Raw genomic sequence first — 15,587 nt, 5'->3', positions numbered from 1 at the left:
TGGGCGAAGTTTTCCCGCTTCCTCCGCCTCGAGGCGGGCCTCGCGACTGCCCCTCCTCCGCCCAATCGTCGGGGCCCAGTCAGTGAGGCCGGGTGGGCGAAGTTTTCCCGCTTCCTCCGCCTCGAGGCGGGCCTCGCGACTGCCGTTCCTCCGCCCATTCGGCGGGACCCAATCAGTGAGGCCGGGTGGGCGAAGTTTTCCCGCTTCCTCCGCCTCGAGGCGGGCCTCGCGACTGCCCCTCCTCCGCCCATTCGTCGGGGCCCAGTCCGTGAGGCCGGGTGGGCGAACTTGCAGCATGGAGGCGGCTCGGCAGCTGCCGCTCCTCTGCCTCATCTTGTTGGCGGTGGGCGGAGGGAAGGCGGCCGAGGAGAAGCAGCACCGGGGCGCCGGCCCGGACGAGACGTGCCACTTCTACGCGGGGGGGCAGGTGTACCCGGGGGAGGCTTCCCGCGTCCCCGTCTCGGACCACTCGCTGCACCTCAGCCAGGCCAAGAGTGCGTTTCTCACCCCCCTCCTCCCCCATACGCGGCGGCCGTTAGCGTTCGAACTGGGGGACGAGGGAAAGAGCGAGTGGGAGGGATGGGAGGAACGAGACCACGAAGGCAGTGGGGTTAGAACGGCGGCAAGGGGAGAGGGTGGCTCGATTTGGAGTGACGAGAACGAACGCGGGGAGGGAGGGGGAGGGGGAGGGGGTGAGAGTGTATTACGCTGGGAGATGCTGACCCGTAGATAGGGAAGGATGGATTGAGATGGCATAAGGGAATCCGGGGTGTGTATGCTGGGAACGGTACTGAGTTATTATTTGGGAATTTGCGGGGAGGAACGCTGAAGGAAAGTGGGGAGGAGAGAGTGGGGAGAAGACGCTGAAGGAAAGTTCGGGTGAGGAGCTTGCACCGGAGAGGGGAGTGGGGTGCGCTGTTATAGGATTCCCATGTAGCGTTCTCCTTTTTCTGGGGGGAAAAAAACCATATCCAATCTAAATCTTTTGATTTCTATAACGTGCCATCTCCCCCAAAAGGACTCGGTTCGCATAAAAATCGGTAATCAAGGTGAAAGTACAGTACTTCGATTAGACAGAAAAAATAACCCTATGCTGATAGCCAGGTGTGCCAGACAAGTAACCCTACGTTTGCATCTCCCTAGCAGAAACCGTGCTGCAAAAGAGCCCTGGGGCTTGCTTTTGCTTTCTCTATGCAACAAGGACACGTCAGACCAGCCGATCGGTCCCAGCTGGCTGCTTTACCACACTAACGTGCGTCCCCCCCCCCCCCCCTTCTCGTTCCAGTTTCCAAGCCAGCACCCTACTGGGAAGGAACAGCAGTCATCAAGGGTGAATTTAAAGAGCTGAAATTGAGAGATTTCCTGGGAAAATATCTCGTGTTTTTCTTTTACCCTCTTGACTTGTGAGTGTGTTTTCAATATTTAAGCAAGCCCTGCTGAATAGATTTCTGGCATTGTCTCATCACAGTGTCCCTTATTCAGGCGACCCTCTTCATAATTCACTGTAGTACAGCAGATCTGTGGGGGTAACACCTGCATAGGATTTGTTTATGGCCTGTCAGTTTGCTGGGTTGTGCCTTTTCATCTTCTTTATGGAACAGGGGTAGGGAACTCCGGTCCTGGAGCTGTATTCCAGTCGGGTTTTCAGGATTTCCCTAATGAATATGCATTGAAAGCAGTACATGCAAATATATCTCATGCATATTCATTGGGGAAATCCTGAAAACCCGACTGGAATACGGCTCTCGAGGACCGGAATTCCCTACCCCTGTTATGGAAGGATGAGTCTTATAAGCAGGGGGAAATGATTTTTCCTACAGAGGAGAAAGATTCTAAATGCCTTAGTTTATTTTTAATTTAAAAAATAAACACTGAAAATAAAACCTTGTGTTGTCTATGTGTTAACTAGTTAACAGTACCAGTGGATACAAGTTAGACGCAGGGATCTCAAAGTCCCTTCTTGAGGGCCGCAATCCAGTCAGGTATTCAGGATTTCCCCAAAGAATATGCATTGAAAGCAGTGCATGCACATAGATCTCATGCATATTCATTGGGGAAATCCTGACAACCTGATTGTGGCCCTCAAGGAGGGACTTTGAGACCCCTCATGTTAGAGCATATCTACTTTGCAATCAACTTTTGCTGCATTGTGAGTTTTGTTTTTATTTATTTTAGTGTTTATATACCACTTATAACCTAAGTGGTTTTACATTTGGGTACTCAAGCATTTTTCCCTATCTGTCCCAGTGGGCTCACACTCTTATCTAATGTACCTGAGGCAATGGGGGATTAGGTAACTTGCCCAGGGTCATAAGGAGCAGCATGGGATTTGAACCCACAATCTCGGGATGGTGAGGCTGTAGCTCTAACCACTGCGCCACACACTCCCCTATTTAAACAAAACAAAAAAAAATACACATGGGTGGACACATTTTTAAAAACTAGGCTCAATGCTTTCTAGATATAAACTGAAAAAGCACTTCGATCATGCACATGGAACCGAAAGGTAGTGCTTTTTTTTGTGCTCTGTATATTCTTAGATCTTTGATTTTCTCCAGAATTAGGAAACTGTATGGGGACCTGTCCTTTTGTTTGCTGAAAAATAACTTGGTTGCTTTAGCCATGGTAGTTCAGCCCTGTCTTAGATTTCTATATCTTGTCAAATTTAGCATTCTATATAGAGGATTGTTACAGAAGATATTTATTAATCTACCTGTGTTTTTTATTTTTAATCAGTTTAAACGGAAATTTTTACCTTGCATACAAAATTAGACAAATTAGGCAGTGTCCCTATAATGCAGGGGTGTCAAAGTCCCTCCTTGAGTGCCACAATCCAGTCAGGATTTCCCTAAAGAATATGCATGAGATCTATTAGCGTACAATGAAAGCAGTGCATGCAAATAGATCTCATGCATATTCATTGGGGAAATCCTGAAAACCCGACTTGATTGCGGCCCTCAAGGAGGGACTTTGACATCCCTGCTATAATGATTCCACAGATATGATGACTGTGGAAAAACAAAGGGGGAGGGAGTTGGGAACAATAGTATATAATATGTTATAATATGATATATAGTATGTGTATATTCATATTGAAAATATGATGAAGGTTGGGGGGGTTATTGTATCACTAGATTTTCATGTGATAGATATCAAAGTGCTACTGTGAAATAATTGTTGTATTATATTCTTTTGTGCACTTATTGTTCAATTTGAAAATGAATAAAGAATTATTTTAAAAAAAGAAAGAAAATATGTAGGGCTGCTAAGGTGTTTAATTTGTAAACATAGGAACTTATTTTGTAGCTAATTAGGGCCAACTGAGGGTATAAAGAATCGGTGTGCTTATAGTACAAATGCTATTGGTGGCTACCTTTTCTGTTGAGTTAAGTAAACGTGCATCCAAGGACTCATCAGCATGGAAAAGGCACAAAAACAGAGTGCAAAATCCAAGGCGGGGAGGGGGAGATTTCAAACACAGATGACTCTTTTTTTCAGTGTTTATCCAATTAATATTAGAAGGTAATGTTTAACCTGTGATGGTCAGCACTAGGCCATATCTGGATAGTGGCACCCCTGATAAAGCCAGTACATGGATAGCTACCCAGTTACTGTTGCTGAATATCAGCTGTACTTGGTTCATTTCTGCTGTGCCTTAGTTCTTCCCCTTGATCAACCCAGCACTAACCGGACAATGGTATTCATCAGTATTATCCATATAATGTCATTGAATATCATTAAGCACTAAGTTATCAACATAGCAGATGTTGCTGCTTGGATAAAACTCACTTTGAATATTGACCCCCTTTTGTTTTCAAACCTAAAATCAGAAGCCCTGTGTTGTCAACTGACTGCCACGCTAGAGTTGGTAGTACATAAGTTGTTCTAAGTAATCCCTATGACTGGACGATTCAAATTCTATTACTCCGGCATGTGAAGGGCATATTTATTTATGTTTTTAAAGTATTTATAATAATCTGCCTATCATAATATCTGAGTGGAGTACAACTTGAATATATATAAATTAAACATATAAAAATAAAACAAAGGTAAAAACATAGCTAAAAGCTTGAGAGAATAAGAACACGTTCAACTTCTTTAAAATGGATGTATCTGACATGAATCTCGGCTCAGTTGGCAATTTGTTCCATAAAACGGGGCCTACAGTAGAATAAGCAGTTTCTTGTCTTTGAAAAATTGACTTAAAGAGGCCATAGATAATTGTATGCCTTCCAGATGGAGGGAGCAAGATGGCTTATAAATGCTCAATACTATTTTAAATCATTCTACAAAGTCTTGTGAATGATTGATAAGATCTGAAACTTGATACTGAAGTGATGATTTGGTACCTAATACAAGGTTTGAAAATAAGGAATAATAATGATGAAAATCAAATTTAATTGGTAACATAATTTATATTTACAATGTTTTCTGAGTGCATGTTTGATCAAAATAAATGATTCTCATGAAGCTTTGATACATTTTCCAGTGCAAAAGAAACATGAATCTTGACCAGTGGGTTATTCACCTTTACCCATGAGTTTTACAGAAGGAATCATCCACAGCTTTTCAGCTCCGCCTCCTTGTGTCAATGGGCAGTGCCCCATCTTCAGTTTCCCCTTGTACAAGCGAGATGAGATGTCTTTTCTTTTGCTATGCAATGGATTTATTATTTTCAGGCTTTAATCCAAAGTTCAAGACTTCATGGTGCTCCAAAGGATCCCAGGATTTCTGAGTCAGCTCAGCCTGGGAGAAGATACAGTCTCAGGTGCAGAGGACTTAAACTGGGTTGGGTGGGGGGGGTAACCCTTTCACAGGGAACCTACCTAACCAGTCTGCACTAAGATTGAGGATAGCTTGGGGTGCATTCCTCTGAAAGCTTGGCCTGTCATTGATTTGTCAGGCACTTCAGCCCCTGATTTATCAGGCACTTGAGCACAGGCTTAGTGGCCCCTTATTGGTCCAGAGGACTATAGTGGGTGCTGACTATATTCTTCCCTCTCCCTGAAGTCACATGAAGAGCTAGTGGGGTCAGGGGTTTTAGGCTTTCTGAGCCTGTCTAAAAGGCAGCCTGAAAAGAGAGACAAGTGACTGGAGAATGTTTATGCTTGTTTGAGGCAGAAATCTTTTCCATTGTCTGCTGCAGTATGAGCTGATGCAGGCAGAGCACCACGCAGTTCTATGAGAGACTTTGGGGTGGTTCCAGAACTGAACTTTTAGTATCTCTGAGGCTTGCTATAGGGTCCTTCTCTTCCAAAATCCCCTTTTCAGCATTTCTGAAGCTTTTTATTTAGTTCTCCTAGAAAGTTGTGTCAGAGGAGAAGTTTCAGGCAGCCGCATGCGACTTGTTTAAAAGCTCATGCTTCTTGGAGACAATGAAAATCACCAGTGAAGGTGAGGGGGAGAGAGAGAGATGCCCGGCTGCGTGGAGAGTGCTGAAGGGAAGTGGAGGCGTTGGGGTGAGAGGAACAGACACTGAAGGAAAGTGGGGAGGAGAGGGGAGAAGACGCTGAAGGAAAGTGGGGAGGAGAGAGGGGAGAAGATGCTGAATGGAAGGAGGGGATAAAGGAAAAAGGGCACATGCTGGATTGGGGAAACAGATACCAGATCTGAGGGGAGGAAAGGAGAAGAGAGATGCTAAAAAAAACCCGGGGGAGGGAAGGAAAGATGGGAAAAACACAGAGTTGCCAGACTATGGGGGCAGCAGAAGGAAGAAGATGGATGCCGGACCAATGGGGAGGGAGGTGGAGGGAGAGATGGAAGGGAGAGGCATAGTAACAGATTAGATGCCATATGAAAGAGGCAGAGAGAAGGCAGACAGTGGATAGAAGGAATAGAATGACTAGAAGTTGAGGAAAGCAGAAACCAGACAACAAAGGTAGAAAAAAGAATTTGATTTTTTTTTTTTTTTTTTTTGCTTTAGGATAAAGTAGTATATTAGTTGTATTGATAAATATTTTCCTGCCACCTGGTACAACGGCATGATAACCTTCTCCGATCTGTTCGTGATCCCCTTCTTAATCATTCCTAGCATTCTGTTCGCCCTTTTCACCACCGCCACACATTGTTTGAACAGCTTCATTGACTTGTCGACCAGTACTCCCAAGTCTCATTCCTAGGGGATCTCTCCAAGTACTGCATCGGACATCCTCTATTTGTGTATAAAATTTTGTTACCAATATGCATCACCTTACACTTATTACATTACATTAGGGATTTCTATTCCACCATTACCTTGCGGTTCCACGTTAAACCTCATTTCCCATTTTGCGGCCCATTTCTCCAGCGTGTTTGTCACATTGCAGGTCTTCGCAATCCTTCTGTGTCTTCACTACTCTGAATAACTTCGTATGGTCTCAAATTTAATCACCTCACTCTTACCAATTTCCAGGTCATTTATAAATATGTTGAAGAGCACTGGTCCAAGCACCGAACCCTGCGGCGCTCCACTCGTGACGCTTTTCCAGTTCGAGTATTGTCCATTTACCCCACTCTCTGTTTCCTATCTGCCAACCAGTTTTTAATCCACATGAGTATTTCACCCTTGATTCCATGGCTTGCAATTTTTCAAAGTAGTCGTTCATGCAGGACCTTGTCGAACGCTTTCTGAAAATCCAGATATACAATGTCGGCCGGCTCGCCCTTGTCTATCTGCTTGTTTACTCCCTCGAAGAAGTGCAGCAAGTTCGTCAAGCAAGATCTCCCCATTGCTGAAGCTTTGCTGGCTGATCCTCATCAGATTGTGTCAGTCAAGATGATCAATGATGCGGTCCTTTATCAGCGCCTCTACCATCTTTCCCAAAACCGAGGTCAGACTCAACAGTTTGTAGTTTCACGGATCTCCCCTCAAACCTTTTTTTGAAGATCGGCGTGACATTCGCCACTTTCCAGTCTTCCGGAATTCTTCCCGATTTGATCGACAGATTGGCTATTAGTTGAAGCAGTTCAACTAGAGCCCCTTTCAGGTCCTTGATTACCCTCGGATGGATGCCATCCAGTCCCGGGGATTTATCATTTTTGAGCCTATCAATCTGCCTGCATACCTCTTCTAGATTGCCTGTCAACCCTGTCAGTTTTCCGTCCTCGTTTCCTGCGTGTAGCCTGTCGGCTTCCGGTATGTTGTGCATATCCTCTTCGGTAAATACAGATGCAAAAAATGTGTTCAGTTTGTCAGCGATGGCTTTGTCCTCCTTTAGCACTCCCTTTATCCCATGGTCGTTCAATGGCCCATCGCTTCCTTCTTGGGTCGTTTCCCCTTAATATATCGAAAGAATGGATTGAAGTTTTTCGCCTCCTTGGCTATTTTTTCCTCATTAGTCTCTTTTAGCCCTTCTTACTGCCTTGTGGTACCTGCTTTGATATTGTTTGTGCTTTTTCTAGTTTTGGTCCATTTTTGACCTTTTCCATTCCTTAAATGAAGTTTTCTTGTCTCTGATCGCTTCCTTCACCACTACAGTGAGCTTCTCAGTTCTTCAGCCACAAAGTAGAACCTGGAAGCTCCTGCAAAGATGTCTTGGTTCAACCATGGCCAACAAGGAACTGTTGTACATATTCCCCCCCATAGCCTATGTCAGGCCGAATTGTTCAAAGAATAGCGACCCACAAAGGGGTAGTGATTCTTGTGGCACCAGATTGACCGTGTCGCTCATGGTACGCAGTTTTGATTCGGCTACAGCAGGACAAATGCCTAAGACTGACTATTTGCCTAGTGTTGCTATCACAGGGTCCAATTATCCTGAAGAGTCCGGAATGATTTCGGCGTCCGATATAGCTCTTGAGCATGCAGCTCTAAAGAAGAAAGGATATTCAGAGGGAGTAATAGCTACTTTCCTACGATCTAAGCTGCCAGCTATAGTCGCAGCCTCTGCTAATGCTTGGAAGACTTATCAGCACTGATGTGCAGAATAGAAGGTAGAGCCTTTTTAGGGCTCCAATTTCCACGGTACTGTCATTTTCTTCAGGATGGATTCGTAAAGGACCTAGTGGTTGGCTCCCTCAAGGTACAGGTAGCAATCCTCTCATGCTTTAGAGCTCAAGTGGAGAAAGGGTCGTTGACTTCTCATCTGGTTGTGCCCAGATTTCTGAAGGGAGCACTGTGGTTGCATCCTCCCATGAAACAACATTTCCAGCGTAAGCTCCTGCCATTATGCTATGGGCCCTCAGTGAAGCCCTGTACAAATCCTTACAACAGCCATCGCTGATGGATTTGACCATCAAGTCGGTCTTCCTGGTAGCGGTAGCCTTGGTTTCGGAGTTTTAGATATAGCATGTAGAGAGCTGTGTCTCTGCATGCAGTGCCTTCTTTTAGGCCAAAGGTGCTTTAGCTCTAGCATGCAGAGAGCCGTGTCTCTGCATGTACTTTTCTGTTCCCCTTACATCTCATACACTCATTGTATGTATCTTGTTGTAAACAGCTTTGAACTTATGGTATAGCGGTATATAAGAAAATTATTATTATTCTTTTAGGCCAACGGTGTAAGTCCAACTGCCTGCATTTCAGACTGCATGTGTAAAGAGAAGGGATAAAGTTTTGGAGTTGCTAGATATAAGGAGAATTTTTCTCCATTTTCTCGAGGTGACATAATTTTCATATTTTAGAGCATCTTCTTGTGCTCACCAGTCCTGACAGATGGGGAAAGCCAGTATCTATGGCTTCTGTTCCCAGATGGATCCGCATGGCTATTTTGTCTGCATACATTGGCTGTAGTAAACAACCATCAATATCCTTGAAAGCACATTCCACTAAAAGCGTGTTTATTTCAGGCAGAATACCAGGCAGTAATGCCTGAGGAGAATTGTAGGGCAGTTACATGGCCACTCCATTCTTTCACAGTAGTTTTACAGAGTGGATGTAACGATGCAAATGGACACCATTTTTGGGTCCTCGGTACTACCGTATTTTCACGCATATAACGCGCGCGTTATACACGATTTTACAAACCGTGCATAATCATGCGCGTTATACGTGTGAGCGCGTTTTACAACTTTTTTTTTTACATAGTTCCCCCCCCCCCATGCCCGATTTATCAACCGGAAGGACCGCTCGCACCCCCACCCCGAAGGACCGCTTGCACCCCCACAGCCTCCCCCTCCCGTATGGAGAAGCTGTCTACCTTGTTTCCGGATGCCAGTGAGCCCAGCTGCTTCGTCTGCCGGCGGTCCTGCCCCTTCTCTGAGCCCTGCGCTGCGCTGCTTCCTCTTCCGGCGGTCCCGCCCTTTCTCTGACAGGACTTTAAGGGGGAGAGGAGAGTTGGGGCGGCCAGAGGAGAGTCGAGTCGGGCGGCGACGGGAGAGTCGGGGCGGCATACGCGGTATACGGGTGTGCGCGGTATATAAAAATCTCTACATAAATTACAGTTTCCCGCGCGCTATACCCGTGTGCGCGATTTACACGGGTGCGCGGTATATGAGTGAAAATACGGTAGTAGCAGGCTCATCTGCCCTGCCCTAGACTTGGGGGATAGCTTTGATAAGTCCCACTGGTCAAGACTTATGTTCCTTTTGCACTGGAAAGGAAGATTGTTCTTGCCTCAATCTTCTTTCCCATATAAAGGAACATGAGTCTTGCCCGAAAGGCATTTTGTGGTATATAAATAAAGACTTGTTATGTTATGTTGATGCCCACCCTGTCAGATGTCAATTTAGCCTGCTTGCTATCTCAGACATGTATGTGTGTGTCTAGATGCTTCCTGGGAGCAGCCAAGAGAGCATAAAGATGAGTTTTGACTGTCAAGCAAGTACTATGATTGTTTCGATAGCTTGCTGTGGCAAAGTCCGTGGGAGAGCATATAACAGAAAATGTTAATGATGGCTGTACTCATGTAGGTGGCTGGTTGGCTCCACTTTGTTTGCATTAAAGTTCCTGAAGTTTAATTCATTGTTGCAGAGCAGAAAAGACTTGACTTGGTTGGGGAGTTCTCTATGCCCTCCTTGTTATTTTCTTCTCTTTTAGGGGGTGGTCACTTGCTTTGGTACGAACTGAGGAGATGGGACACTGCCACTGAGACAAGGAAGTGGAGCTGAAAAGCTGTGGATCATTTCTTCTGCAAAACTTGTGGGTAATATCCTACTGGTCAAGACTCATGTTTCTTTATACTGGAAAGATTATCGAGGTGAGGTAAGAAGAACCCATCCCGTATTGGTGTTTTACACCTTGCTTAAATCCCTTACAATTAGGAATGTCAGGGTGACATTGAATGGTGGTGCTTTTTGAAGGGATAACCATTTCCATTTGCTTCTTTGTAAAGCACATTTGTGTGTCCAACGGAGCTTATCGCCTTCAGTGACAGGATTGAAGAATTCAACACTATAAACACTGAAGTAGTGGCATGTTCGGTGGATTCACAGTTTACACACCTAGCCTGGTATGTACTCATGTATGAACCATTTCAGTACTATTTTATAGTAATTCATTAAGAGAGAAAAATATGGTGAGCCATATTTTTTTTCCATTTGATATTTCACATGCTTTTAATATATGTGTAATAAAAATATTCAGTTATCCCAGGACAAGCAGGCATGATATTCTCACATGTGGGTGACGTCATCTACGGAGCCCCGGCGCGGACAGCTTTTCAAGCAAACTTGATTAAAGTTTCAAGTTTGCACACTGCACCACGCATGTGCGTGCCTTCTCGCCCACTAGAGGGCGCATCCCACCTCGTGGTCCTCAGTTCAAATTTTTCCGCGGAGCAAGAAAGCCCTGTGGATCTGAGCTCCAGTGTTTTTGCCTTCTAGCTGCCGCGTTTAGTTTGTTTTTCTTCGAATTAGTTCGCGGTGCTGTTTCTTTCTTTTCGTTTCTCCTCAAAAAAAAAAAAAAAAAAAAAAAGTCTTTCGTTTTCATCGGACTCCGGGGGCTCCCGGAATCCGTGGCCGCGGGACGTCGGTACGTTCCCGGCCTTCTCCTTTTTCTTCGTGGATGTCCCGTCCTGTTACGGGATTCAAAAAGTGCAACCGGTGCGAGAGGTTGCTTTCCATCACTGACCCTCACCGGTGGTGCATCGTCTGCCTTGGGCCCGAACATCCGACAGACTCGTGTGATCGCTGTGCTACCTTCCAAAACAGGGCCCTCCGTCGCCGTAAGGCAAGAATGGCCGAATTGTTCGCCGTCGACGCGCCGCCTAAGGCCTCGACGTCGGCCTCGGCTTCGGCCCCGGCCTTGACCTCGGCCTCGGCGTCCTCGGGGGCCTCGGCCTCGCCTCGGCCCTCCTCCTCGAAGGCGTCGTCAGTGAAGCAAGCTTCGGGTAAGTCCTCTGTTCCATCCCCTTCAGCAAAGAAGCCATCCTCGAGTCAGGCCAAGGCGGGTGGGTCGACCCCGGCCCCGCATCGGACCTCGACTCCGCACACCCCGAGGGAATACTCGAGACCGAGGTCGCCCTCCAGGGAGTGTGCCCCGGACTCGGAACTCCCCACCTTCGTGGGGATTCCGGCCTTCCAGGATCTCCTCCGAGCTCTGATCTCATCGGAGCTGTCGGGAGCCCTGGAAGTGTTGCAGCGTGCTGCGGTTCCGGCGGCCTCGACCTCGGCCTGGACGCCTTCGGTCTCGGAGGCCCCGGCCTCGGCTCCCTCGGGAGCCCCGGCCTCGGCGACCTCGGTCCCGGATACTGGGACCCCGTTCACCTCGGTCTCGGCCCCGCCCCGGACCTCGACCTCGGGGGAACCCCCTGAGCGGAGTGTAAGGCCCAAAGAAAAGTTGCGCAGAGTGCGCCGTCTTTCCTCCTCTTCCTCCGGGTCTTCCAGACACGCCTCGCCCTCGACGCGACCTCGGACGGGGCGTCGATCGAGGAAGTCTAAGCGGCCCCGAGGCTCGCCTCGGCGCGACCGTTCCTTGTCCTTCGGGGGCGAGGCGTTGCAGGTGTCGGAGTTGCGCCTCAACAACCCGAGGCTCCTCCGCTCACCCCATGGGAAGTCTTCCCGGGCTGCCTCGCCGAGGAAACGGGAGAGTGTCCCACGAACCCCGGGGTCCTCACCCAAGGGTTCTGCGAGGAGGACAACTTCCCCTTCCCCCTCGAGGGCCCTCGAGAGGGGATCCTGGGATTCGGGATCGGTTAGGGATCCTCATTACTCCCATGAGGCCTCCCCCCTCCCCTCGGTGGGGCGGTCGAGAACCCCCTCTCCCCAGGCTAGGCCGTCCTCATTTTCATCTTTCGTTCAGGACATGGCCCAAGCCCTGGGGATTGACCTGATGGTAGGCTCTCGGTATTCCAAAGAATTTTTGGAGGAACAGGACCTCCCCATTCTTCCTAGGGAGGTGCCTAGACTCCCTCTCAACAGTGTCCTTCTGCAAACCTGGCTGAAGAACTTGTCAAACCCTCTTACAGTCACGTCTGTGCCTTCAAAAATGGAATCGAAGTATAGGACGATTCCCCCTAAAGGGTTCGATAAGGCGCAGCTCTCACACCAGTCTCTTCTGGTGGAGTCCGCTCTTAAAAAATCACAGCCCTCACGGGTTTCGGCGGCGGTTCCACCAGGCAGGGAGGGGCGGACCCTGGACAAGTTTGGCCGCCGCCTCTATTCAAATTCCCTGATGGCCACCAGGGTTCTAAACTACGCCTTCACCTTTTCCTCCTTTTTGCGTGGTATGGTGAAGGACCTCCCTCAATATCGGAACTCGTTACCGGACTCCCAAAGAGCAGGATTCGACAAGTTTATGTCCAACCTCTCTCAATTGCGGTTGTACCTATTCCATGCAGTGTACGACGCCTTTGAGCTGGTTTCGAGGGTGTCGGCCCTCGCGGTGGCCATGCGCCGCTTGGCCTGGCTTCGCACCCTCGACATGGACCCAAACCTGCAGGAACGCCTGGCAGACTTGCCTTGTGTGGGGTCCGAGTTATTCGACGAGTCATTGGATGCGGCGACCAAGCGCTTGTCGGAACAGGAGCGCTCTCTAGCATCCCTGGTCCGCCCCAAACCTAGGCCCCCGCCGCAGAAACCCTTTCGGCCTCCGCCGCGCCGATACCCTCAGAAGTCGACCCCGGCTTTCTCGAGACCGCCTCCGAGACGTCCGTCTCAGCGAGGCAGAGGGGGACAACCCCAAGCCCCGGCGCAGGGCCCTTCTAAGCCAGCGCCTTCCTTTTGACGGGATGAGCGGACGGGGCGGGTTCCCCTCCGCGCTTTCTCAGGAACCCCTTCCTATCGGGGGCCGTCTTCGGTTCTTCCGGGAGGCATGGACCGGGATCACCTCAGACGCTTGGGTGCTCCGGATCGTCTCCGAGGGCTACTCGCTCAACTTTGTGGCCTCGCCGCCGGACAGTCCCCCAAGTTTAGTCCCCTGCAACCGTTCGCAGCTACCGACCCTTATAACCGAAGCCAAAGCCCTCTTGAAGCTTCGGGCGGTCGAGCCGGTCCCCAAGGACCAGTGGGGTACGGGGTTTTACTCCCGCTACTTTTTGGTCCCAAAAAAGACCGGGGACCTGCGCCCCATACTGGACCTCAGGAAGCTCAACAAATTCCTGGCCCGGGAGAAGTTTCGAATGCTATCTCTCCCGGTTCTGTACCCCCTCTTGGGGGAAGGGGACTGGATGTGCTCCCTCGACCTGAAGGAAGCATACACCCATGTTCCGGTGCACCCCGCCTGTCGAAGATTCTTACGATTCCAGGTGGGGGACCTCCACCTCCAGTACAGGGTACTGCCCTTCGGCCTGGCCGCGTCCCCACGAGTATTCACGAAGTGCATGGTGGTGGTTGCGGCAGCCCTCAGGTCACGTGGACTCCATGTGTTCCCTTACCTGGACGATTGGCTCATCAAAGCCCCGACCAGGGAGGGGGTTATCTCAGCGACCCGACAGTCTATTGCCTTCCTGCAAACTCTCGGGTTCGAGATAAACTTTCCAAAGTCTCAGTTGAGACCGTCGCAGTCTCTTCAATTCATAGGTGCTGTGCTGGACACGGTGAGCCTACGCTCCTACCTGCCGACCCAGCGGTTGGAAGCCTTGATACGGATGAGCCGCCAGGTCTCCCAACTATCGAGGGTGTCGGCCAAGCGCATGATGATGCTGCTGGGCCATATGGCCTCGACGGTACATGTCACGCCGTTTGCGAGGCTACACCTGAGGATCCCTCAGTGGACCCTCGCGTCCCAGTGGCGCCAGGAGTGCGACCCGGTGTCTCGCCTCATTTCGGTAACTCCGCCCTTGCGGAAATCGCTGCGTTGGTGGACAGACTCTTCAAATCTGTCCATGGGACTATTGTTTCGCACTCCGCCTTTTCGCAAGGTCCTGACCACGGACTCCTCGGAGTACGCGTGGGGAGCCCATCTCGACGGTCTTCGCACGCAGGGCCTGTGGTCGTCAGAAGACCGTCAGTGTCATATCAACGTGCTAGAGCTGCGAGCCATCTTCCTAGCACTTCGAGCCTTCGTTCACATATTGCAGGACCAGGTGGTCCTCGTCCGCACGGACAATCAGGTGGCAATGTATTACGTGAACAAGCAGGGAGGAACAGGGTCATGGCCCCTCTGCTCCGAAGCTCTTCGCCTCTGGGAGTGGGCGGCCTCCCGGAACATCTTCCTCCGGGCGGTCTACATCCAAGGAGAACGGAATTGCCTGGCGGACAAACTGAGTCGACTTCTGCAACCGCACGAGTGGACTCTACACTCAGCAGTTCTACGCGAGGTCTTCGCACGCTGGGGAACGCCACAGGTGGATCTGTTTGCCTCTCCGGAGACACACAAACTACCACTATATTGTTCTCGGATGTACTCGCAGGACCGTCTGGAAGCGGATGCCTTCCTACTCGACTGGGAAGGGAGGTTCCTGTATGCATTCCCTCCATTCCCGCTGATCATGCGAACGTTGGTACACCTAAAATCGTCCACGGCCACGATGATTCTCATAGCACCTCGGTGGCCGCGTCAGCACTGGTTCTCCCTGCTGCTCCAGCTCAGTGCCAGAGAGCCTCTCCCCCTGCCCGTCTCTCCTTCTCTGCTGTCTCAGAGTCAAGGATCCATGTTACATCCCAATCTGCAGTCATTGCACCTGACAGCCTGGTTTCTTGTTCCCTGACTCCTCCGGACCTGTCTCAATCGGTGAAGGAGGTGTTGGAAGCCTCCCGCAAGATCTCGACGAGGCTTTGCTATGCGCAGAAATGGACCAGGTTTTCCACCTGGTGCTCGTCTTTTCACCTGGATCCAGTATCAGTTCCGGTATCCTCGGTTTTAGAATATTTGTTTCATTTGTCGCGCTCCGGCTTGAAAACCACTTCGGTGCGGGTTCATCTCAGTGCGATTTCTGCTTTCCACCAACCTCTGGAGGGACGCCCTCTGTCACTCCATCCCTTGGTGACACGCTTCATGAAAGGGTTACTCAGGGTTTGTCCCCCTCTTAAACCTCCGTCTGTCGTGTGGAATTTGAATGTGGTTCTGGCTCAACTGATGAAACCCCCGTTTGAGCCACTCAACAAGTCCCTCTTGAAATTTCTGACTTGGAAGGCGGTGTTTCTAATTGCCCTCACCTCCGCCAGGCGGATCGGGGAGTTGCAAGCCTTGGTTGCGGACCCCCCTTTCACTGTCTTCCATCACGACAAGGTGGTTCTCCGCACCCATCCTAAGTTTTTACCTAAAGTTGTTTCTGACTTCCACCTCAATCAGT

At 49.4% G+C, this 15,587-nt stretch overlaps 1 protein-coding gene across 1 annotated transcript in view; it reads left to right on the top strand.

Annotated features, from left to right (window-relative positions):
• Positions 1 to 223: 223 nt before the first annotated feature.
• Positions 224 to 15,587, top strand: part of PRDX4 (peroxiredoxin 4) — a 45,063-nt gene continuing 29,699 nt past the window's right edge. The window contains exons 1-3 of the mRNA XM_033949221.1: positions 224 to 494; positions 1,286 to 1,403; positions 10,248 to 10,364. Of these exons, the coding sequence (XP_033805112.1) occupies positions 296 to 494; positions 1,286 to 1,403; positions 10,248 to 10,364 (434 nt within the window). The 5' untranslated portion in view covers positions 224 to 295. The remainder of the gene's footprint in view (positions 495 to 1,285; positions 1,404 to 10,247; positions 10,365 to 15,587) is intronic.

The sequence above is a fragment of the Geotrypetes seraphini genome, chromosome 6 (assembly GCF_902459505.1).
Source record: "Geotrypetes seraphini chromosome 6, aGeoSer1.1, whole genome shotgun sequence".
NCBI lineage: Eukaryota > Metazoa > Chordata > Amphibia > Gymnophiona > Dermophiidae > Geotrypetes > Geotrypetes seraphini.
The sequence above is the reverse complement of the archived record's forward strand: the minus strand, read 5'-3'. Positions and strand labels throughout refer to the sequence as shown.